General features: G+C 40.3%; 2 protein-coding genes across 8 annotated transcripts; one reads left to right on the plus strand and one right to left on the minus strand.

Annotated features, from left to right (window-relative positions):
- The first annotated feature begins 107 nt into the window (after window positions 1-107).
- On the plus strand, window positions 108-8038 carry aida (axin interactor, dorsalization associated). Of its 2 annotated transcripts, XM_046374116.1 has the most exons (11): window positions 110-495; window positions 1247-1313; window positions 1413-1466; window positions 1894-1948; window positions 2053-2116; window positions 2756-2862; window positions 3038-3046; window positions 3961-4083; window positions 4267-4389; window positions 5216-5333; window positions 5430-8038. In XM_046374116.1, the coding sequence occupies exons 1-11, from the start codon at window positions 389-391 to the stop codon at window positions 5527-5529; spliced, it is 927 nt and encodes a 308-aa protein (XP_046230072.1). In that variant the 5' UTR covers window positions 110-388; the 3' UTR covers window positions 5530-8038. The 2 variants fall into 2 exon arrangements, with proteins under 2 accessions (XP_046230073.1, XP_046230072.1); XM_046374117.1 differs by lacking the exon at window positions 3038-3046 and having other exon boundaries at window positions 108-495.
- Window positions 8039-8565: 527 nt separating this feature from the next.
- Window positions 8566-23370, minus strand: mia3 (MIA SH3 domain ER export factor 3). 6 transcript variants are annotated; one of them, XM_046374106.1, is made up of 28 exons: window positions 23129-23370; window positions 21760-21893; window positions 21401-21487; window positions 19124-21278; window positions 17814-18140; window positions 17455-17585; window positions 15363-15494; window positions 15245-15266; window positions 15056-15144; window positions 14874-14951; window positions 14586-14696; window positions 14432-14503; window positions 14234-14338; window positions 13966-14088; window positions 13798-13846; window positions 13570-13622; window positions 13175-13265; window positions 12905-13043; window positions 12537-12699; window positions 12406-12441; window positions 12195-12262; window positions 11883-11968; window positions 11499-11612; window positions 10851-10913; window positions 10720-10766; window positions 10530-10598; window positions 9686-10076; window positions 8566-9334 (listed from the first exon to the last, which is right to left on the minus strand). In XM_046374106.1, the coding sequence occupies exons 1-28, from the start codon at window positions 23247-23249 to the stop codon at window positions 9078-9080; spliced, it is 5313 nt and encodes a 1770-aa protein (XP_046230062.1). In that variant the 5' UTR covers window positions 23250-23370; the 3' UTR covers window positions 8566-9077. The 6 variants fall into 6 exon arrangements, with proteins under 6 accessions (XP_046230062.1, XP_046230061.1, XP_046230059.1 ...); XM_046374105.1 differs by having other exon boundaries at window positions 13570-13634; XM_046374103.1 differs by having other exon boundaries at window positions 13570-13634; window positions 13759-13846.
- Between the last annotated feature and the right edge of the window lie 329 nt (window positions 23371-23699).

Here is a 23699-nt window from a genome sequence, read left to right on the forward strand (position 1 = left end):
TTATACAGTCTTTAAAAAAACAGACTGCCCCTTTAATTTAAATACCACTTGACCCTTTATTTCCGCCGCGGCGTGTTACTGCCCTCAACACGTTTACACTACAGGCATCCTGTTGCCGTTCACTCGTGCGACCCGGTGTACCAAAACGCGCGCACCCCGAGACCCGGGCGGGACTTCCTTTCTGTTGCGGATGCGATATTAGGGTGAGCAGACAGAAAGGGCTTGGTCGGGTTGTCACTGGTCTGTCTGTGTGCGTCTGGGTAGCAGATAACCGGGCTGACGACGTCGCCGCCACCGCCGCCGCCGCTGCTGCCGCTGAAGCCTCGTAGATGAATCTCCTCCTCGGCTATGCTGCCCTGAGAGCGCCGCGAGTATCCGCCCTGCCAACATGTCTGATGTCAACAAGACTATACAGAAATGGCACGCCAGTTTTAAGAAAGGCACAGACTTTGACTCGTGGGGACAATTAGTGGAGGCTATAGACGAGTACCAAATGTAAGTTGCATTCAACATGTGTGGTGTGTCCTCTCCACCCAGCTGGTTTATCCCGAGCTCAGCGCAGCGCGGAGCGACATGCTTCTTTTCATCTCCTTTTTTGAATCCATCTGTCCTGGTAGCTGTGGAGGGTCGGGGGTCGGGGAGGGGGGGGACAGCATGTTGGAGACGGCGGGTGCACGTTGCTTCACAAGAAGTTAGAGCCTCGGAGCTGTCAGTCGGCTCTCAGCAGCAGTAAACAAACCCTACCCATCCATGACGTGATGTGGCAGTTGCTGCGGAGAGAGCAGAGTCGCTGTGTGCATGTTGCATCCCAGACTCAGCCACCAGCCACCAGTTTGAGTTGAGGGAGAGTCCTTTCATAAGCCTCATCGGGGTGGGAAAAAAAATCATCCCGAGTTGTGTGGAGTGTGTTTCATTATGTGTCATGGAGTGCAGAAATGGGCCAGTATTCCTCAAGAGTATTGAGAAATAGTCAGCCACACCCTCTCATTGTTAAGGGTGGGTTTTCATCTGTCCAGTGAGGAATGTGTCCTGTTTTCAGACAATAACAGTGTCTTCACACACTGGTAAGGATGTGATCTGCGTTGTCAGCTAATTAATGTTTTATCTGAAACTGCACTAATAATTCAGATTCTCGATCCTCTGATGTCTCATTTCTTTACCACAAGGGGGCGCAGACCTGCATAATTTAGCCACCGCACGTTACGAGTTTTACTGCAGAGCATTAACGCACTTCTGTGTGTTTTAGTCTGGCGAGACAGCTGCAGAAAGAGGTCCAGTCAACAAATTCGTCAGACTTCACAGAGGAGCAGAAGGTAATCATTACATCCCCGTTTAACCTCTGCACAGAAAAAGTTAGGCATTTTGCATAAATTAACGTGATTTTATTCTTCCTTGCTTTGTTTTCTTTTTAGAAAACTTTAGGAAAGATTGCAACATGCCTGGAGATGAGAAGTGCCAGTTTGCAGGTATGTTGGCTGAGTCGGTACAGTTAAAGGGATGACAATTACAGTCAACTAAAAACATTTGTGAAGATCAATAAGTAAAATATTGAAGTCATAAGTGCAAACAGTAATTTTTATAACATGCCACACACACTTTTTTCCAGTATGCCATACTTTGTTGAAATTTGTAGCCTTTGTCAGCCTCCCTGTTAAAGATGAGATGGAAGGAAATCTTATGTGAACTTTAAATGTTTTTCTTAGATCTTGATGGCTTTGCATTGAAGCTGACACTGATTCATTCACAGCAAACATGTTATTCTTTTTCGAACAAACAAAACAGTTTATTTTATTGAAGTTGTATTTGATGTTATTATTTGGCAAAAAAAAAAAACGGACACATTTTCCCATATGTAAAGTCCAAAAAAATATCAGTTTTTCTGCTCTTCTGGAGTGCACACAGTCAAAGGAGGAGTTCAAGTTGGAAGAGCTGAAGAAACTGGAAACCAGTGAGTGTCCAGACTGGGAATTCATTTCATTAACCTGTCAATACTCCTGTTACGGTTGGGTCTTCTGATCTATTCACAGCTCAACTTTATCCTTTTGTCAACAGTAATTCAAAATATACTGACCTACAACAAAGAGTTTCCCTTTGATGTCCAGCCAGTGCCCTTAAGGTAAGTATACATCATTAAATATCTCACATTACTGCTGTTTTGAGGATTATATTTCACGGTATAACCTGCAGGAGCATTAAAGTTTATGCGCTAACTTGGGATCAGCATGTGTGTCAAAATCGTCTCCAGCTCTCAAAAATCATAATTAAATAATGAATCGATGCAGCATCTTGTATGTGAGCTTGTTTACAGTACACTTTCAGGCATCTGGACAGATTTCTGATCATGTGTACGGCCCGTGTTGCATATTTTACATGCTTGCATGATAGAGTGTCTTGTCTTACTCTCTGATATATTGTGAAGATTTTGACGTGAGTTACTTACTGTGACTTACTTGCTCTGTTTCCATCTTCTCACATCATAAATCAGTCACGGTCATAGATAACCACCTGAGGGAGTTCTTGTGATTTACTGCATTATTTCACGCCGCCTTCTTTCTAATAAAACATGAATAAAAGACAGTTGAGTTGAACTTAGGTCTCAGCCTGTGACAGTGTGTACATTTTAGGTGATCACGAGCTGAAAAGAATAGTAAGTGCTGCTCTCACTCTCTCTGCTGCCGTGGCTTGACTTCCTCACCGGAATACTTTTATCTGACCTGTAGATAAAGTGATCAAACATGCCACTTCTCTCTGTCAGGAAAATCCTCGCTCCCGGTGAAGAGGAGAACCTGGAACTGGAGGAGGAGGAGGAGGATGCTGCAGCCGGAGCAGGTTCTACAGAGACTTTCCCCCCTCGAGCCCCTGGTACTGTGCACCCGTCGATAACAATTCATCAAACGCACCCGCTGTTTGGGATCTCTGATTTGTCATGTTGTCACGTTGTTCCTGTCTTCGGAGGGCCGTTTGACCGTGTCTTTTTGTTCTCTCTGTCGGTGCTGTGCATGGCTTCATCGCTCATTCCCGCCTGCTTCATTTGCAGCTTCGCAAGGTACGGCTGCCTCAACGAATTTGTCGTCACAGCATGACAGACACAACTTGTGGCTGGACTGTCGAAAATGTGAATTAAATCGTGTCATTTATGGTTAACTTTAAACTTGGATTCTTCTTCTTTTTTGACTGAAGAGTAAAAGTATTTAGATTTAGATACCTTTTAATATTTTGATTTTCCATTTTTTTTTCAGCAGATTTCCTTACGCTCCACCTCTGTTTCACAAACAACACAGTTTTTCCATGGAGAATTTCTTGTATTGGTCTTTCAGAAACATTGTATGAATTGCATATATACTATTCAACTATCAACCATTCTTGCTAAGAGCTATTATTTTATAATAATAGTTATTTTCAAACTGCTACATCTGCACTTATACCTTCATTCAAACTGCTGTTTCCAAGGTCAATAATGAACCTTCAAACTCACCATTACTCTGTTAGCTTTCAGCAGTTCCAATGAGGTTTGGATGCTGCACCAGTGCTGCACATTAACCAGCAAGGTTAATGTGCCATATGTTTCCGTCAGGAGATGGTGGAGACCAAAAACAGAGCCAAAAGGAGAGTAACTATTGGCTATAGGTATAGGCTGACAAATTTGACATAACTTCATGAGGTAATAGTATGTCAGTGTTGAGTTTTAAATGTCCCAAAAACAAATTAATGCAGCTTTAATATATGGTGAGAAATTATCATAGTTTAAATTGTCGTGGAGACGAATAAAAGAAACTCTCTATTGGAAAATACATTGAGAACTGAAAGCCAGCAGAACAGAAACTAACTTTTTAATTTTCAATCTTCAATCTTTCAATCTGGTTTTAAAAAAACATCTTGTGGCTGTTTGCTAATGTTAAGTCCCAGGCGCCACCTGTTGTTATGGTACCTGCTAATGTGTGTAACCTTTGTCCTCCACAGGTACATTGTTGCCACGGTTACCCTCAGAGCCTGGGATGTCCCTTCTTACTATAAAGATTGAAAAAATTGGGCTGAAGGATGCCGGGCAGTGTATTGATCCTTACATGACCATTAGTGTCAAAGGTAAAGATCGCTTTCCATTTCACAGATTTAAAATGTGTGACATGAACAGTTTGGTGAAGACCTCCACTGACCTCCACTCAACTGACAGCCACACCCCTTTTATCTGCTGCACTTATACCTCTGCTCTCCCATTATATAAAATGCCCATTGTGCCAAATCAAGAGAGTGTTTCTCTGCCTATAGATTTGAATGGTGTTGACTTGAACCCAGTGCAGGACACACCTGTGGCAACCAGGAAGGAAGACACCTACATCCACTTCAGTGTGGATGTGGAAATCCAGAGACATGTGGAGAAATTACCTAAAGGTAATACCTGGCAATTTATCCCAAGTGACCTGCTATAAATATAACAGCATTACCAATATTACTTTATAACTCTTAACCCACTGGAGTTGAGGGACGTGCCGGCGTGTCTTTATCACTTGACCCATTTAAGATGACGTAGCTGCAAGACGCAGCCTTGCTGAGTCTCTGTTTTAATTTGCGTCAAAAGTGGGGGCTTCAAGCTATATACAAGTTTTTCAATTTTGTAATATGTCAAGTAAAACCCGAGTTATGATAAACAATATACACAATGCTTTTTCCTGAACATTGTCATTTGCTGCGTGTTTGGTGCGAGTTTTAGAAATAATATAAATAAATAATCTAAATAAGTTTTAAGTTTTATAAATAATTTGTGGTGCATTTTATTGTGACAACTGATTGTGTTGTAAATAATTGTAAATAGCTGTATAAAAAACGCCTGAGGCATTAACTGCGTTTTAAGGTAAATAGTTGTAAATAACTTGTTGTTTGCTAAATTTGTAAATAATTTTTTGAAATTTACAATTTGTATTTGCATTCTAAGGTATAAAATGGTTTGTTAAGTTGGTTGTGCGATAAAGAAGCGCCGGCGCGTCCCGTGACTCCAGTGGGTTAATAACAGTTTTCTTATTGTAAACAGAGCCAATGAAAAACCTTTCAGTGTACCTTTTCATAGCAGTCTTTAACACTTTTTTTGCCTTCTGACATGGTTGGACAACATGTTGTACAAACCAGTTGTTTTGGGGCTGAGTGCTACGGATAAGAAATCGAAAAGCATTTAGAGACAAATTTTTGGTTTTATTGTTAAACCTGTTGTACGTTCTTCCAGGAGCAGCTATCTTCTTTGAATTCAAGCACTACAAACCTAAAAAAAGGTTCACCAGCACAAAATGTTTTGCCTTCATGGAAATGGACGAGATCAAACCCGGCCCCATCGTAATCGAACTGTGAGTCTACTGACAACGTATCTTAGTGTAAATGATATGAGGGATTTGTTGTCTTTTGAAACATGAAGTATGTACATTTATCTTTTTGAAATCCAGGTACAAGAAGCCCACGGACTTCAAGAGGAAGAAATTGCAGCTTCTAACAAAGAAACAACTCTATCTCCATCTTCATCAGACCTTACATAAGGACAGCTAAGTCTGAGCACAACTCGAACTTTGAACCACCTCGTTTTATCTCTTACATCTGCATCGAGCAACATGTGGTGTTCCACCTCATCACATCCAGCAATACCAAATCAAGGTTGTAGTCTTCTTTTTTTCCATAGGTATATAAAGAAATAAAGGGAACTGAGCCAAACAGTCACATCAGCTCAGGCTGCCACATTAGTTTTACATTTTTGTAGTCTTTGATTTTAACTTCTGTTTAAGGAAACCCTCCTCGCCCTTAAAATAAGTTTGATTTGCCTAGAGACACAGGGATTTCATTTTTCAGTACAGTTATGTTAAAACAGGTAAACCCTCTCATCTCATCAGTCTTCCTTAGCTCACTGATTTTTGGCAAACAAACACGATGTGAGTTATTGCAGGTGCTTAATGGAGTTTGACGTGCTAGGATATGTTTCTGCTGTTGGACTTCGGACTCTCAAGTTGAATTTAGCAAAACATTAAAAGCAGCCTCAGTGGGCTTGTTGGTGAAGTCACAGTAGTGTTTGCAGTCATTCTCTGAATAAATAACATGCAAAGAGCAACGCTGTTTGCTCTATCAAGCCACCAAAAGTCCCTCAACTCCACTCTCATGGTGCAGAATGGTTTAAGGAGTTTGGAGAGTGCCATAATTAGACTTTTATAGTGTTTAATTATTATCATTGAAATCAGTATATTTAAAAAGAGCCGTTACAAAACTGGTTAATAACATTAAAATAACAATAAATGAGATTGGATTAGATTCATTAATTAAAAATTCAATCTGCTTAAATTATTAACTGAGTTAAAAACTGATTTAGTTTTCAAAAGGCTATTAAATGAAACTTTTACTAAAAACATTTTCACTTTTGTGTCTGCCTATCATAAACAGTACTATGCCACAGTTTGTTTTCTGCTTTAACGTTCAGTTTCCATTTTGTGTTTTCTTTAATGTTAACCTGCATGAACTGTTTTTTCCCACCACTTGGGGGCAGCAGATACAACTTGTAAGCACATCACTGACATACACAACCTTTCATTTGATAAGGTGAATTTTCTGCTTATTCAACCAGAAGATGCAAAGCAACATTTGCAGATATTTTGAGTTGTGTTTGTGTCCACCTGATGAATGTAAGCCAAACATTTTTAATTGTGTTTTAGCTCTGTTTTGGTCTCCACCAACATCTGATGGAAGCATCTGACTCTTGAGCTGCTGAATTCTCCATCATGCTCAGTAGCTAGCTATCAGCTAGCTGTAGGGTTGGGTTTGTCATTGCATTTTGTCATTTGACTTTAATAATTAATATAAAAACATTGACTATTGCATCGGATTTAAAGCAGCAGACTCTCTGATTTACCAGGTTTTATGTGATGGCAGGAGTCCAGCCAATCAGAGGCCTCTCTGCTGTTATGTTGGACATCTTCTAACTTTTAGTAGGGTTAGTGCTTACAAAACCTTAAATTCAAGAGCTGTTTTTTATATTACAGATCTCATGAAATGGAAACTGTTAAATGTTTATAATCACATATAATTACAACTATATTAAACACGAAAAAGTCCAGTTGTCCTGGTGGCGCACTCAGACTCTGTAATGGTTTGGTGTTTCATCAAAGACAGTATTCAGTTCATTAGTGGCATTCATAATTTTAAGTGGTGCAGTTATGTTTTATTTTATATATTTTTGTTTATTGGCAGAATTATCAGAATATTTCACAGGTTTGATTTAACAGCCAGATTATTTTAAATGTCCTCATAATTCTGACAGTCCTCATGTCAGTGTTTATGCTTCAGTATGTATTGGTTTTGGTTTGTTTAAATATGGTTTCATAGGGTTTTATCAATGCACAAACAGTAAGCTGGATGCAGCATTCTGTGGATGTGTATCCTGTATTCAATGTGAGCATTTGGTCACAGCCCAGATGTTAAATACTGTTTTGTTTTTTTGTTTGTTTTTTTTTTAAAGCAAGCAGAAATGCAGAAGTATGGAAGTATGTCACCTACCAGGAAGTGTTTTTAATCTAGTGTTACTTTGCAGGTCAGATGTTTCATGTATACGGTTCTATTTGTCCAGTGCTTACATGTTGAGAGGATGCATCTTTAGTGGGAGTATAAGGACAGGAACTGCGCTCCTGGACTGACTTTTTAAGAATCGCCTTTCTCTGAAAACCAATTTGCTTTCATTTTTGAAATTTCACGTCACCCTGTTATAAAGGGCTTTTTTAAAACTGAAGTTGCATGTAACTTTATGTTTCCATCCTGATTTCGCAGGTATTCCTCTTCACTAAAACATCTGCATTGTAATGTTTGATTTTAGATTTTATTTTTGTAATGTCACAATATCCAGGACTGTAAATTAACTGTAAGATACACTAACTGATGAATATACAGTTGCTGTGTGTATGTATGAAGCACTATGATGTGGTAGGACTGTGGAGTGTTTTAGTTTTTGAAGACAGACTGAGGGAAACTGTATCAAACATTTACAATGCTTTTAATTTCTAATAAACTACAAATTAAGCAGTTTGGTGGGTAATTTCATCCAGCGCCTCATATAGTAAACAGACTTGTGTTATTTGCATAAATAGCATGTGATATATGCAAATAGTAAGCCCTTGAACTAATTTGTTACTAAACTGGTATATTGGTCTACTGAAGACTAGAGTATCACTCCTATAGTACATTAACTTGTAAATATGCATTCAAGGATTTAAACAAGCCTCTTCAAAAGGAGCTACGACTTGTGTTTTCCATGTGCGCACAAAGTTACCTTATTTCTCAATCTGATGTATGCCATACCATCTAAATAAAAACATGATTCATTAGCAGGCCAAGCAATTTCTGGCCTGCTATTAAACTGACTTTTAGGGATCATGAAGAGAACTTAATGTTTCTGTCTCAGCAGCAGCACAGATGTATGCCTTATTTTATTTCAATTAATTTGTTTTTTTTTAACAAATAAAACAAAGGTTTTAAGACATAAAAAAAATTTGACTATAAAATACATCCACGGGAAGAGAACGGTACCCAGTTCATAACATAACACCAACAGCTTTTACATTCTTTATTATTAAAAGTCCTACCAACATAGTAAAATAAGTTATACATCTGGCCATCAAATTACATTTGCTTTACAGTTCACTCTGAAGCAACAACTTTGGGAAAATTATGGTATTCCTGAAATGCTAGACACTGAACCTCCCTCCTTTTTAAAAAATAATTTCCACAGGAAATGACAATAAAAATTTGCCCCTTAAAAATCATTGTCTTATGTGTATTTTTTAAAAGATCAACAAAAATGAAAATCCTCTGGCTTATAATGAAATATTATTGCACAATAAGCTGTTTAGAAAAGTGGTAACTCTCTTAACTCATTTATTCAGACACATGATTATTGATGATGCTTTAATTTAAGGACCATGTTTTTTTTAATAAACATCCTTTGTAGTTTTGAATTTATAACTGCAATATGAAAATAATCATGACCTATGGTTGGACTGGGTCTGGGTTGTTAACGTGATAGTTTGGAGTAAGTTCAAGTCCTTTGCTGGTGGCATGTTTTTTTAAGGCTTGACCATCGCTGGCCTCACTGAGTCCTGAGGGGCATCCTGCTTCACATGCAGGTCCTGTCCGGCGCCAGTGTGATCTCCTGCTGAGTTCTGAAGGGCATCGGGTGGAGCCTGACTGTATGCATCACCTGGCGTGGGATGGGGAGGGACACCTGGAGGCAGGTTCATTGGTGGGCTGGTGTGGTCACGCGTTACTGGGAAGCGCATATCATGAGGGATGGGTGGACGTGGTCCCATAGGTCCACGGACACCTGAACAGAACAGTCGACAAGGGGAATATTAATGATGGCATACAGCGAAACAGGCTGTAAAACATCCAGAGTGCTCAGTGATAAAATTTACCACTAAAGACTGTAAAAAGACAAATTGGCCAACTTGTTTATCTCTGCTGTCAATTTCAGCTGTACCTGTTATGCTTAGCAAAATGCTACTGCTAGGCTAGATTTTTGGTTTTGGATAATGAAGTCTTAATTACTTCCACTCAAGACCATCCTCAGTCTGCCTTGCACCCTTGTGGCCTAAACATGCACAACATATTACAATCATGAACTTGCAGCATAAACTTATGATGTGTTGAAAACAAAACTAAGGGCAGAACGCACCAGGTGGCAGGGGCATCGGTCCAAAGTGATGAGGTGGAGGGGGACGGATGTGTGGCGGTAGTGGACCCCCAGGGCCTAGCCTGGGGTGGAACGCATGTCCATTAGTGGGTCGAGGTCCAAATTCTCCTCCCATCGGTCCAGGCAGAGGCATACCTGGGTGTCCATTGGCTGGAAGTGATGGCCCACGTGGAGGAGGAGGACCATGAGGACCTGGTGGGAGGTGATAGACACCGGGTGGTGGAGGTCTGTAAGGTCCAGGAGGTGGCAGACGGCCAGGAGGTGGGGGTCCAGGAGGGAGGAGCTGGTCATGGGGTCCCAGGCCAGGTGGAGGTCCTTGGACCATGGGGCCTGGTGAATCCCTGATTGGAGATGCTAGGAAGGATCCAGGGCCCTGAAACAGACAGGAAACAGTAGATGATGAGGAGTAGTCATGGGTCACCAGAACTTTAGTTGGGCCTGTAAGTGAGCATAGATGGATTAAGATTTTAGTCATGCAGTGAAGACATCCACAAACCTTAAAATTTAGTCCCAACAAAAAGTGCTTCTTGACAGGGCACAATCACATGACCAGTAACCACACACCACGATTATTTGGTTGAAAAATGAGAACATTTCCACAAACATGAACTCTGACACACATTTATTTACGCTGTTATGGACATTTTAGCTGAAGTTTAGACAAACTCTGCTTCATCCAACGCTGTGAAACCACACACTCAGCCCAAAAAGTGTCGTCAGCCCCAGTGAAGCAAAATGCCTTGAATCCCTTCCCAAATCCAAATCCAGCTTACAAATCCAGCTTGCATACACCTTCACACCTGGACTAGACAGCCTTTATACTCACTGGCTCTGGACTGTCTGTGGAGACCTCAGCATGTGTCTCTGCTTTTATCTGTGGATCTACTGCTTGTGTCTGTTTTAGAGCAAGGACATACACAACAGATATGTAGGTAGGAGCTCTAGGTCTTCAGATGGAAAGGGAGAGAGGGTATTGTTTAAAAAAAGACAAGTTATCTGAATAGAAAAAGACTTACAGTTCCATCCATGTTGGCAGGTGAAGAGCTACGGGGGCCCATCATGTCTGAAAGAGGAGGAACGGCACAGTGTTGGAAGAAGGTTAAAAGCAAAGGTGAACTCTGAAGAACAAAGACTGCTGAAGACATACCCATCCCAGAGATGTGTTTGTTTTCAGGGTACCGACCATGTGGGTCTGATGGAGGCCGTGGACCTGAGGGGAGATGGAAACAAAACCAGTGAAGAGCATGAAGAGTGAAATCCTTCAAGACTACAGCACTTCTCCAGGGAAGACACAATTGAAACGACGGGGAAACTATTTTGTGGGAAAATGTTGTACATCTGTACTCCACGAGGACAATCTGAGAGGAGCAAAGCATTCTGCATGACTTTAAAGCCCCAGAAAACTCTGTTTCAAATCGAACTGTCTTTAATTCATGACAACAGACGCAAAGATGAGCGATACAAACGTCCAAACATTTTTTATTAAGAGTTAAAACACTTAAAAGTTCTGCTAATCAGCTTCATCAGGACCCTGTTTTTTAAAGTGAGAAGTTGACTGAGGAGATGTTTTTAGGGGCTTAAAAGAACAAAAGCAAGAAGCAAAAAACGCACAAAAAAAGAAGAGATGCAGGATGTAAGACATACTAGAAGAAAGAAATTAAAGGAAGAACTCAAGAAGGTGTAAGATCTGAAAGGAACAAGGAGTCAGGTGAACAAGAAGAGAAAAACTGAGGGACACAAGGTTGAAGAAGAGGGATGTTGTCCAACTCAGGTGAAGGAATCCACTGGGACTCACCATACGGATCAATTCTTCGCCCCACTGGGGCAGAGGGAGGGCGCCTGGGACCCTCGATCATTAGCGGAGGGGATGGTGCACCCCCACTCACAGGAGAGGGCCCGTATGAATCACCTGTTATAATCAAACCATCCATTTACTAAAGAAAAACAAATGGCTGACGAGACACTACAATCTGTCAAAGAAGACGTCCTCATGCCAGGATCTCTAATAAAGTCAAGCACTTTGGGACAACAAATGTACCAAAACAACCTCTTTATTATTTAGATGAAACAAAATTTTGCAGAGTTGCAGGATTTTGATACGATACAGCATCTTCTTCTTCAGCTCTGTAGGAAGAGAGCTGTCTCAATGGAAAGACAACAACAGGCGACGTATGCTTACCTTGGCGAGGGCCTGCAGGTTGTCCCGAGTTTGGTCTGAAGAGGGGAGCACGGCGCTCGTTAAGCTGGGAAGTCAGTACAGCCAATCTGTTGACAAGTGAAAGAAAACAAGTTGGATATAAAAAAGTGTTAGGTGTTAGTGTAAGTGTTATTTTCTTTACTTATAAATCTGCTGAAAGCCTGAAGAAACACCATCAAGTTACACAATTTAAAGTTACAATCCAAACGATTTACAATTGTAGTTATTTTTGCTCAAATTTCTGCTCCAGCGACAGGAAACACTAACATTTTTACTAGTTCTGTCAACTCTTACTTTTCACGGAGCTTTGAACATTCGAGCTTCTCTTGATTCAGAGCTCGCTCAGCGTTGCGAGCATTTACCTGGAGACACGAGGGAGAATCAGTGTGCATGTAGAATCTTAACACCTCGTCTTACTATTCATCTTCATACAGGCTGAAATATTCATTCACGGCATAGCAACAAATGAACACATTAATAAATGATGGCAATCTGTGCAACATACCCAGTTTGAGTGAGTTTTGTTTTCCTGTTCTTTTATCTAAAAAAAAAAAAGGAAAAAAAGAAATTTATGCTAATTTTAAAAAGATTTTTTTGCTAATCATTAAAAACAAATAAAGCTCAACAAGAGTCTACCTGCTCTTTATAGACTTCTTCAGTCTTCTTCATCTGCTCCTCCATTTCATTAATGCGTTGCCTTAAGACTTTAACCTGCTCCTCTGCCTCCAGAGCTTTTCCTCCCACCTCAGACAGCATATTCTCTTTGCTGCGTCGCTCCAACTCTTCCTTCGTTAATCTCCTGTGAAGCCACAGAAGCACCTTTCTTCAAAGTACAGTAAGGACACATCTTTTCCATTTCAAAGGCATGACGTTATTCCTGAGATGTTTGACTGGATTATGCTAAAAACAGCATAACTTATTAACATTCATGGACAGTGAAATGATTTTCTTCAGTGTCTTGAAAAAAGAAGAACGCCAAGTAATAATGTTCGGGCTTCACTTACTGCTGCAAGGCGTTTTCCTTCTGCTGATACATTTCAACCATGATTTCATTTTTCTGCTGGAGGATCTTGAACTGGTTTTCAACATGGCCCTTCTCGCCTTTAAGGGTTGCAATTGCATGCTCCAGCTCCTGATGTTGTTCTGTTGAAAAACACAGGGGTGTGTTTTGGAGCGAGGCAGGAACAAACTCAAGTTCACAGGCTCCACGTTTATGCAGATTTGTCAAAAGACCTTTAATTTTTCATCAAAACTAACATTACCAACCAACATACCTTCTAGTGACTTTCTGGTCTTCTCTTCATTCAGCAGTTTGGTCATGAAGCGATCACGCTCTTCTTCGACAACAGCGAGAGTCGTTTGTATCTGGTTTGCAACATTTTGAACAAAAGAAACAAATTACTGTGGAAGCAGGTTAACACTGAAGCATTACTTTTCACATTTGTCTTCAAGTACACTGAGATTTCTAAGATAATTTTGGGCATTTTGCCTTTTACTTAAGGACAAGACAGCTGAAGAGAGACAAAGAGACAATGGTGCAAAGACAAATGGCCAGAAGGTTAAGAATCAAATCCAGGCTGCTGCCTCAGTACAGGTGGTGCACAATATCAGGTGAGCTACCAAGACACAACCACTGCAGTGACCTTTAACTGCTATCTTGACATCTTACCCGAGAGACATCCATCATCTGTTTGATCCTGTTCTTTATGGTCGTCTTCTTGTCTGAAAAAGACACTGAAAGTCCGTTAATGACTTGGTATGAGGCTGAACGCTCTATGTGGTGGTGTTTTAAGAACTACTGAATCAATGTGCTTGTGTAGTATTGATTTTACTAAGTTACTAACAGAGTTGAACTAACCAGGTGTGACTTCACCATTGACTAAAACTTTCGTGTCACCTTTTTGTGAATCACAAGCGTCTAGGTCTGCCAGAAGTTCAGACAGCACCTGCCAGGAGACATTTTCGTGTGGGGTAAGTTAATGGTTTGACATAGGTTGAGGACTAATATGTACAACTGAATCAATAGAACACATAGACAGCAGTTAAACAAAAACACAATCCTGACCTCCACATTGTGATCTTTGAGCACAACTGAGTCCTCCAGCTCTTTCTGGGACTTCTGATAGACTTTGATCTGGTCATTCAGCTCCTTGTGTTTGTCCTCCCAGCCCTTAATAGTAGCCTTAAGCTGTAAGAATAGACTAAAGTCAGGAGAGGGCCTCAGGAGTACATATCAAAAATGATTACCTGATGAAATACTGGATAATTTACAAAGTCAGATTAAAATAACCATCAATTTAGACCTCTGTTAGTAAGTCCACATATTATCTTACAGCTTTATTTTCTTCTTTTAGCGTTGCGTAATCTTTCTCAAGACATTTGTGCTGAACGTTTCGGGCGTCTTCCCGAATCTTGGCCTCGTCCAGGAGGACAGTAGTCTGTGGCAAACACATACAGTTGATCAGAAGAGTTGAAACCACAAGCTTCTAAAGAATCTTGCAGTATGCCGGAGATTGTGCAAGGACTTTTACCTTTGCGAAAGCTTCCTGAATCTTTTTTCTACTGAGCTGGAGCTTCTCGTTTGACTTCTCCAATTTCTCAATCTGTCAGAGAGACGGTTAAGAGTCATGAATCCAAGACAAGTGTTAAAGCTATAACAGGACAGAAAAAGCAGTGAAGAGTTACCCTGGTTTCATTTTGTAGAGAGACTGCCCTCTCTTCTTCGAGTAGTTTTGCATATTTGTTCTTTTCGTCTGCTATGTTATCATTCAGTGTTTGTGCCTCTAGAACCTTACTCTGCAAAAAGGTAATGAGAGAAACGTCACTGACAGTTCATTTAAAAAAAAAAAAAGAAAAAAAAGAAAGTCCTTTTGCCCAGTTGACACACAAAATGGGTACACTTTCACATTCTTTATCTTTTGATTATATGCATAACATGACAGTGCAATCAAATATAGAATTACAAGTATTTACCTCTAGGTCTTGTATCCGCTTCATAGTGCAACTAACTTTTTCCTTTGACTGTTTTTGATGTTCTTTCAGTTGCTCAGTCTTAAGGGAGGAGAAAAAGAGGAAAGCTCCATAAATAAAAAAAATCTATACTTCTTTAAAAGTAACTTGCATGTATTTTTTTTCACATTTTATTTGTAGCTCACCCGTTTCTGGAGTTCAGACACTTTTGTGAGAGCATCATTCTTCTCTTTTTTCAGTGCCTGAATTTGCTCTTTCATCCTTTTGTCATCCACTGTGTCCAAAAAAGCGCAGCATAAAGTACACAATCAGTTATATGTTACACTTATTACTGCATTTTGTAATGTAACATGAAAACTTAAGTAAAAACTTACCAAGGTATTCTCTCTTCTTCACCTAAAAAGTTTTAGAAAAAGCCGTAAGTCTGATGTCTGATTAACACAGTTTGAATGCACGCACACAATTTGAGAAGAGATGAGTAGTGACACTTACTGCCAACACGGTCCTCCAGAAGAAAAGGGTGAAGGTCATCACTCCAACCAAAGCGGTGATGACAACAGCCTGCCAAGGATAGCCATACAAGGTTTCACCTGGCTGCCACTCTTCTGGGAGTAATGAAATAATCTGATGATAAAAACACAACCGCAATATTTAGAACAGGATCAGCTCTAATGAGACAATGCTGAAAAAAAAGCTAGTTTAATGAAGACAGAAGTTCTATGTCTCAAGATGTAGAACAAACAGGGGGAAATACTCTAATTGACCTTCTCACTGTGATTAAATGTGATAAATATTTAAGAATAAAACGGAGAAAGAAGGCAAAGCATTATTTGTCAAAGCACAGCAAAACGTTCCTCCAGCAACTACCGCTCCTGACACATACCCCTAGACAGACAATCTGATGAACATAAAAAGAAACGAGTGATCAGTGAACAGTTGCTTTCTTCACACCACTGAGAAGAAAGCTCATCAAGATATCAGAGCATTACCATACAATAACAAGCACGCCAGGTGCTATGAATTTGACTGATACTCTTTTTTCCACTTCCAAATTTTCTACAGATGTTGTGATGATACTGTTAAGGAGAATTTGTGTAGTGAAAACTCAAAGTGACAGCTCTATGCACTATTTAAGGTATTACTGACATTGTTATAAATGGTTATTCAAACCATTTACACATTCCTGGTGAAGTTAATTTTACAGCTAAATCAATAATCATAAAATGGTTGTTTCCAAACAGATGAAGCGCTTAAGTAACAGCCAAAATTTACTACTCCATTAATGTCCAGTCATACCAACCACAAAGTAACCTTTGAACTGAACATGAGGCAATTCAGAGGGGAACACGCACCTTATGACTCTAATAACAAGCAGGGATTAGAAATAAATTAACATACCACAGTGCATGGAGGGTTTAACATGCTCTTTTCAGCCTTTTCAGACAGTTGCATTTCAAAAGTCTACATTTTTCAAAACAGAAATACCCAAAGGCAAAACTGAAACCATGATACGTTTATGGACACTCAAACTCTAATCTACACAGAAAACAATATATATACCATGTCGAAGTTAAAGATATGGATCGACTAAGAGACATCGACAGCATCAGTTCATTTAATGAGTAAATTCGGGAATAACAGTCAGTCTTGTTAACGTGAATGCCTATTAGCCATATGCTCATTAACACGTCAGCAGGCCATGACAGAATCATAAACACTTGACACAGGAGTCTGACGGACTAAAGTTTGTTCACTTACATGTTGCACCTGCTTTAGAAACAACACGTAAACATGATCCGGTTCCATTACGGGTGGGGGTATTGTATCACTCTCCATGCCAGTCTTTGAAACAAGCGCGGAACTAGCCCAAGTATGCTAGTTTGACAGATATTAGCTTTGCTAGTACGTCAGCAGTCGCTACCATGGAAGATAAACAGTTCAGCTAAGCTAGCGTTAGCTGTTAGCGTCGAAGCATACGGCGTCAGAGAAATAGTACAATGTCTAAAAACACCGACAACATTAGATCGAGAGGGTCGAGGGGGCTCGGTACGACTTGGTAACGACGGTCGGCTAACGGAAATTAGAGATGACTAGTAATATCCCATTCACTGTCAAAAAAAAAATCAACCGATAAACTAGAGACGTGAGGTGAGCTGGAGCTTCGAATACGAAGAACAATTCCAGTAGAAAAAGCGATCAAGAACCTAAATTAGTTTCAGAGCCCAGCCTCCGTCTTACAACTGTGTCTTTTGACAAATATCTGCCTTTCTATGCCAAAACAAGGCCTGCCGGCTGTGCTAAGTAGCCAGCTCAACGCCGGCTGTGTTGAACTTCAGCCTACACCGCGACAGTCAACAAGACAGATGGAGGGCTGTGCGACGTTCAGGAAACATCGGACATTCGACGTTTCCCTGATACAGAGGTCCCATTATCAACTGTCTCGAACGGATCGCCACATCATACTTGAATTGATCTGCGCAGTGTCTAAAAGCAGGAGCATGCAAGCCATCAAAGTCGTTCAAAAACAAATTAAAATCAAAAATCAAATCTAGTGTACACAGGAGAGTACAAATCTTTGACTTACCACCGTGATCCACTCTGCAACTTTATTCCTGATCATTGAAAGGACGCAGCCCACGTAAACAATTCCAGTTGAGAGTAATCCCACTTCTTCTTCATTAATTTCTGACACAGGTTCCATGACATCTACAGGGCCTGAAAGAAATTTACCTGTCAGCTTATGTGTGCTATGGACAAAGTGAAAAATCTGCCAAAACTGTTTGTCATTTCATGCATTAGAAATAGTTAAAGTATCTCTCAAAACTATGTAAAGCAAAAATGGAACAAAACAAGACTCATCTGTGAGTTTGACCTAATAAATTAGCAGCTAGTTCAAAATGCAAGCGATTCATTAACTTCGATTATGTCACTTAGATTAACAACCTGCGGGCGAGTGCTCAGCCTCAACACCAAGCCCCATGTCTAAGGGATTTTCCAGGGTGGCTTGTGGGACCTTTGGCATCTCTTCTGATGCACTGAAGCTCGGCTGATTGTCTTTGTTTTTATTAAAGTGTCCGCCATCTTCCTCCACGTTGATGTCCGGTTGACCGTTCACGTCATCCAAAACTATCTGCTCTTCTTTCATCTCTGCTGGTCTTTCCTCGTGATCCATTAGTGTGAGGTTGTCACTCTCAGCCTCAGGGATGCTGTCAAGCTTGTCTTCTTCAACAATGTGGAGTGTGTCATCTTTTTCATTTAATTTCTGCTCATCTGCAATGAAAACATTAAAATATTAGGGATTAATCAAGGAGGTGAATTTCCAGGTGTGTTTGAAAACTTTTCAATTAGTAATAACTGAATTTATTATGTGGCAGATTATTTTTAATCTCTTTTTGGTGCTCAGGTTTCAATCAAACATATCTTATCTATATTGATCATACTTGCTGACACAAGGTGTGGTTTATGGCTTTGTCAAGAGCATTGTATTTGCTTCGTAGGAGGTCAGTTTGACTCTAAAGTTAAACAAACCATAGAAATGTAAGGCTAGCAGAGGTGGGCTGGTAAAATCATCAAGTGGGACGAAACTATTTCAAATCTGTATTTTGGTTGTTCACTACATGGAATAAAATTGAACATGAAGGACAAAAGTACTTGTGGAAAGTTGAAATTAGGCCGCGTTCACGCTTTGTACTAAAATGCATCTTGGGTGATGCAGGTGAGGGGTCAGCCAAAGGACAAAAAGGATACTGCCAGATCAAATAGCTTGAGCTACATACCAGCTACCAAAATGACTCACATGAATTTACCTCTGGATGAATAAAGTATCTATCTAACCATCTATTTATCTATCTAAACAACTAAAAAGGGATTAAAAGGGATGAGACATCTAATGGTTGGTACAATTATCTTTTCAAGCTGAAAGGCCAAACACAAATATGCTTTTCCCTTTTAGCAGTCCTTTTGGCAATCCCTATTAGCAACAATCTGGGTATGATCTGGGAACAAGAGACTCGTCATAATAGTGCCTCAAAGGACAATTCAGGCCTTCATATCTGTTGTGCCATAGTATCAAATTCTGCATTCACTTTATCTGCAGATGATAAGCTGAGGCAAAATACAGTTTCTGTGAAAGGCCCGTGTCAGTGGTTAAACAGTATATGTACGGTAATGGTAAACCCTGACTGTACCAATCAAAGACCAGTCAATCCTACAACCCTTATCTATACCAGATACTCAAATTCAAACAAACCTACCTTGGTCAACATCTGACTCTTTTTCTGTTGCCAAAGGTGTGCTGTCACTGGCTGCTGAATACTTCTGTCGCAGGCTGAATGCAAGCTCCTGGAAGTCATCCAGTATTTCAGTCTCCTCATCCAAAGCACTTGTGTCCATGTGTGGGTCATACTTGCGTTCTGTACTCTGGCTGTCCAGCATCTTCTCAATCTCGTCCAGGATCGTGTTTTCAGAGGCTTCCAGGATGCCCTCAAGTGCATTTTCAATGTCTTGTGTGGTACCCGTGTGTGAGCGACGTGTAGCCTGCAATTCTGTGTCCAAGTCAGAGAACATGGCCTCCACTTTAAAGAGATTCTTGAGACCCAGAAGCTTTTGGACCTGCTCCATTTTCTCCTCTGTAAAGTGGTCTCGGAGCAGAGTCAGTCTCATCACACTATCGCTGTACTCTGGCTCGGGAGTTGACACAGAGGGCAGTGTTGTTATGGGTAATGGTTCATTAGAGTATGTGTCATTTGATTGTGAGAAAGAAAGTGCGTTTTCATCTTCAAGTAATTCCTCGTTCTCCTCGGCTTTCTCTTGATCTATCTCTGCATCTTTTTCGTCTTCCTCTGTAAGAAGTTCCTCATGAATGTCTGGTTCCTCCACAGATAATTCTGATTGACTGTTGTTACTCTCTAAATCTGTCATTAATTGGCCATGGACCTGATTATGTGGGCTTCCATCTACGATCTTCTCATCATCTTTGACATTTGAATTGTCCAACTGCGTCTCTTCAGTGGAGAGGTCCTTCTCTGTTTCAGTTTCAATACCAGCTAATTCTTGATGAGTCACTGTTTTGTTTTCTGTCAGCTCGTTGTCTAAATCTTTATTATGCTCCATCACAATGTCACTGTCCTGTATACCTACATTATCATTATTGATCTCTGAATCTTCGGAAACTCCCTCCTCTTCCTCTTCGTATTCGTTAGGTTCATCTGCTGTTTCATGTTTTGATTTTTTAGTGTCGGGAATGGCAGAGGTATCATCTTGTGATGCTGGATCAACAGATACTGTACGTGCTTCTGTTGGTTTTAATACTTCCTCAGGTCCAATCACTTCTCCATCACTCTCATCATAACGATCAAAGAAGAGTTTTTCAGAGTCATCATTTGTTTCTTTATTATCTGTATGTACAGAACTGGAAAAAGAATCTTGAAGAACTGGTTCTATGTTCTCTGGCTCTTTTGGTAGTTCCATTTCTTCTACATATTTCTTTTCTTCCTCAAGACTCTGAGGGGTTTTTGGAGCGGCTTCTTCTTCCTCAATGTCTTCATCTTCGTCTTCCTCCGAACTCAGATCGTGCACTCCAGGCTCTCCACCAGTGACAACCGAAAAAACTGCATCTCCAATTGATGTCCACATGTTCTTCTCCTCTGCAGTCTCTGGTTTATCATCATGTGCTGTTTGAGGACTTTCGAGCTTTTTGAGGTCATCAGATGCTGGAGTGTTCACGGTTTCTTCAGAGTAAGAAAGCAAAGGAGTTTCTACTGTAACATCAATGTCATCTTCAGGAGGATTCTCCACATGTTCACTTTCCTCCTCTTCATATGGAGTCACATTCTTGGTGGTTTCATCATCGGTGGCAACAGCATCAAAAGTTGTTCCAAGAGTGGTTTTTAACTCCGGGATTTGCACTCCTTCAGAAACTGAGACCGGTTCATTGTCCGAAACCACATCAACTCTGGCCGCAGATTCCAATTCAGATTTTTCGCTTTCACTCCTTTCTGACACAATATTTTCAAGAACAGACTCTCCTGTGTTTTCTTGCACAACTTCTGTATGTCCTGCAGATCTTTCAGTGACGTCAGGTGTAGCTACTGTTTCAGATTCTGCTTCTTTCATAGAAGATGATTCAGTTGCCACATCGGGTTCGGGTTCAGGTAAAGAGGCACTTTGATCATCTGGGACTGTGCTGACATCCTCATAGTCATCATGATGCTCAGTTTGTTCTTCACTCTCAGTTACCTCATCTGCTGTTGGCTGTGTTTCTTTCTTTTCACCCTCTGCCACTTGGCTTTGGTCAGATGTTTCCTTATTTTCACTGTTACTCTCTGCCAGTGAAGAGCCCAGTAGCAAATCTATGTTGTAGTTGTCAAACTTATCAAATCCAGTGTCAAAACAGACAAAATCTGTTTCCTGGAAAACAAAAAGAGAAAAGCTTAAATTGCAAAGAATGTGCGTGGTAACTGCAGGGGGTGTGCTATTATGTTGATATTAAAAACTTTTGAATTAATAATGAAACCAAGATATTTTCATACCTCAGCTGGAAGTTCAAATTCTTTCTCAGTATAAATGTGGTTAATTGCAAGAAAGTCCTTTGGGAAATAGCCAAAGCTACTTCCAACCTATTGAGAAATACAAGAAGAGAACATGTTGAGGATTATATCTGCACAGCCAAACCTAGATGATTCCGATTCCAATTTTAATACTTGTTAATTTTCCTGTATTGCTTTACTTTGGTTTTCTTATTGTAAATATTATACTTTTTATTTCTAATTCTATATTTCACGCATGAGCGTCATGTTGTGTATTTGCACCTTATGCCAAGATAAATTCCCTGTATGTGTGAACCTATGTGGCAATAAAACTGATTAAACATTAACCACAGTACACTTACACTTCCGGCCCATAAGTCTGCCCTTCTACCAGACAATTTGTAATATACATAGACAGTTTCTGATTTCTTGAAAGACAGGAACCGGCAGTCTGGTCCTGAGAAATCTTGCATTGCTTTTCCCCGACACAGGAGCACTGTGAAAGCAAAGCATGAGACATTGGAATTCTTTCAAAAAGGTTTATCAGTGTTATTTATCAGTTAGAGCTTTTAAGAATATCAAATAGCAAACCAATGGCAACCAATTTTCCAAAATGCATTCGAACAGAAAATAAATATTATTATTAAATACTCTTATTGCATTCATTATTTTCATTCTGTAATTTACGCAAGCTCAATCAGACATATTCAAATGTCTCGTTTCTTTCCAACCAACTATCCAGATTAATGTAATCGAACATTAAGAAATCATTTTTTGATTGATCGAAAAAGATCAACTGAACATTAAGATAATTTTCTGTCCATCAAGTAATTGTGTCAGCTCTACAGTACACAAATTGAGACCAAAACTGATACAACAAAGGGAGTCAGCGGTCTCTGAATAAAATGAGGAGCACTGTGCCTTTGTTCTATGTGTTACTCTAATCTTTACTGTTTTATGACTCAAAACTACCTTTCCTTGACGATATGTCGCCAATATAACAATTTCATATCACTTACAGCAGCCTTTTGCTCTGCGGTTAACACTTTGATGTGTTCAGGTAAACACTGTACCAGCTGTAACAGTCTCCTGAGGCTTGTTCTGCTGTGGGCTTAAATCTAGCAGTGCAAACTAAAAATGCAAACTTGGATTAACGGCACGTTACTAATTTGAATCCTCCTTCAGGTCATCACCTGAAGCAAACGTTAAGTTTGTTGGTTAAGCTACAAAATCAAGGAAACTGTTAACGTAAATCGGTATTAAGTAGCATTAGCTACGGGGTGAAAGGTAACAACCAAAGCTAAATTTTGCTTAACAATGGAGCTAGCAGCTGATGTTAACTATTGTTTACTCGGACGACGTTACCAGCACAGCTTTCACCCAAACCTGGCCGGAGGCTAATTAGCTGCTAACATTAGCTCCTTCCCACCAACAAGGCAGGCCGGAGCTGCGAGGCAACCGGCCAACACAGGATGCTCCTGAGCGAATAACCTTCCCAGGCTAATGACTAACTGTTAATATTAGCATCCCTTGTTCTGAATGAGCAGTAACGTTACACAGCTAAAACAGCATTATGGAGCAACTGCAGGAGGCAACCCAGGTCGCAGATATCGATTGGCAACAGGTCTAGAGATAAGGCGCAGTTTATGGCTAGCTGTAGTATCGGGATGTGGGAAGATGCATCCCTGAGGTCCTGACGAGCTAGTAGTTGCAACAAGCCAGCAAACTTACTGCTGCACTCCTCGTCGGCGCATCTTTTAAAGTCGGAGAACCGCTTTTCTAGGGCTGCAGTTGAAATAAAATTAAATAAAAGTAATAAAAAGCCTTGTCGGTAAAAGTATTTTGCTGCCATGCTGGCAGTTCTGTTGACTGGCTCGATTCAGCTGCTAGAGCATGAGCAGTGTGAGAAGGAGCCGACACGTCAGCACATCAGATCCGGCTGGGTGTAGGCGCGGATCGGCTTTCACAGGATGTAAGTTGGATTTGGTTGCGTCGTGACTGTGGGAAACGATGCCGATTAGAGGCAGGGGGCACTGCACAAGTAGTCAACCTCACATTTTTATGTTTTCTTCTGGAATATTCCATACATCCAAGGGCAACTACACTATGTTAAAAAAACATGAGAGCCTGAAAAGCAGGTATTTCTTCTTCTTTGTCTTCTTCTTTTGAATAAAAGATTTGGACTGATGCCATGTCACTAAATCCTAATAATCAGAAAAACAGAATAAAAGGGAAAAAGACCACAAATCAAACAGAATATAGACGTGTATACACAAGTGCAAGCAACTCTTTATACATTGTT

Source organism: Scatophagus argus, chromosome 19, assembly GCF_020382885.2.
Source record: "Scatophagus argus isolate fScaArg1 chromosome 19, fScaArg1.pri, whole genome shotgun sequence".
In the NCBI taxonomy this organism is placed as follows: Eukaryota; Metazoa; Chordata; class Actinopteri; family Scatophagidae; genus Scatophagus; species Scatophagus argus.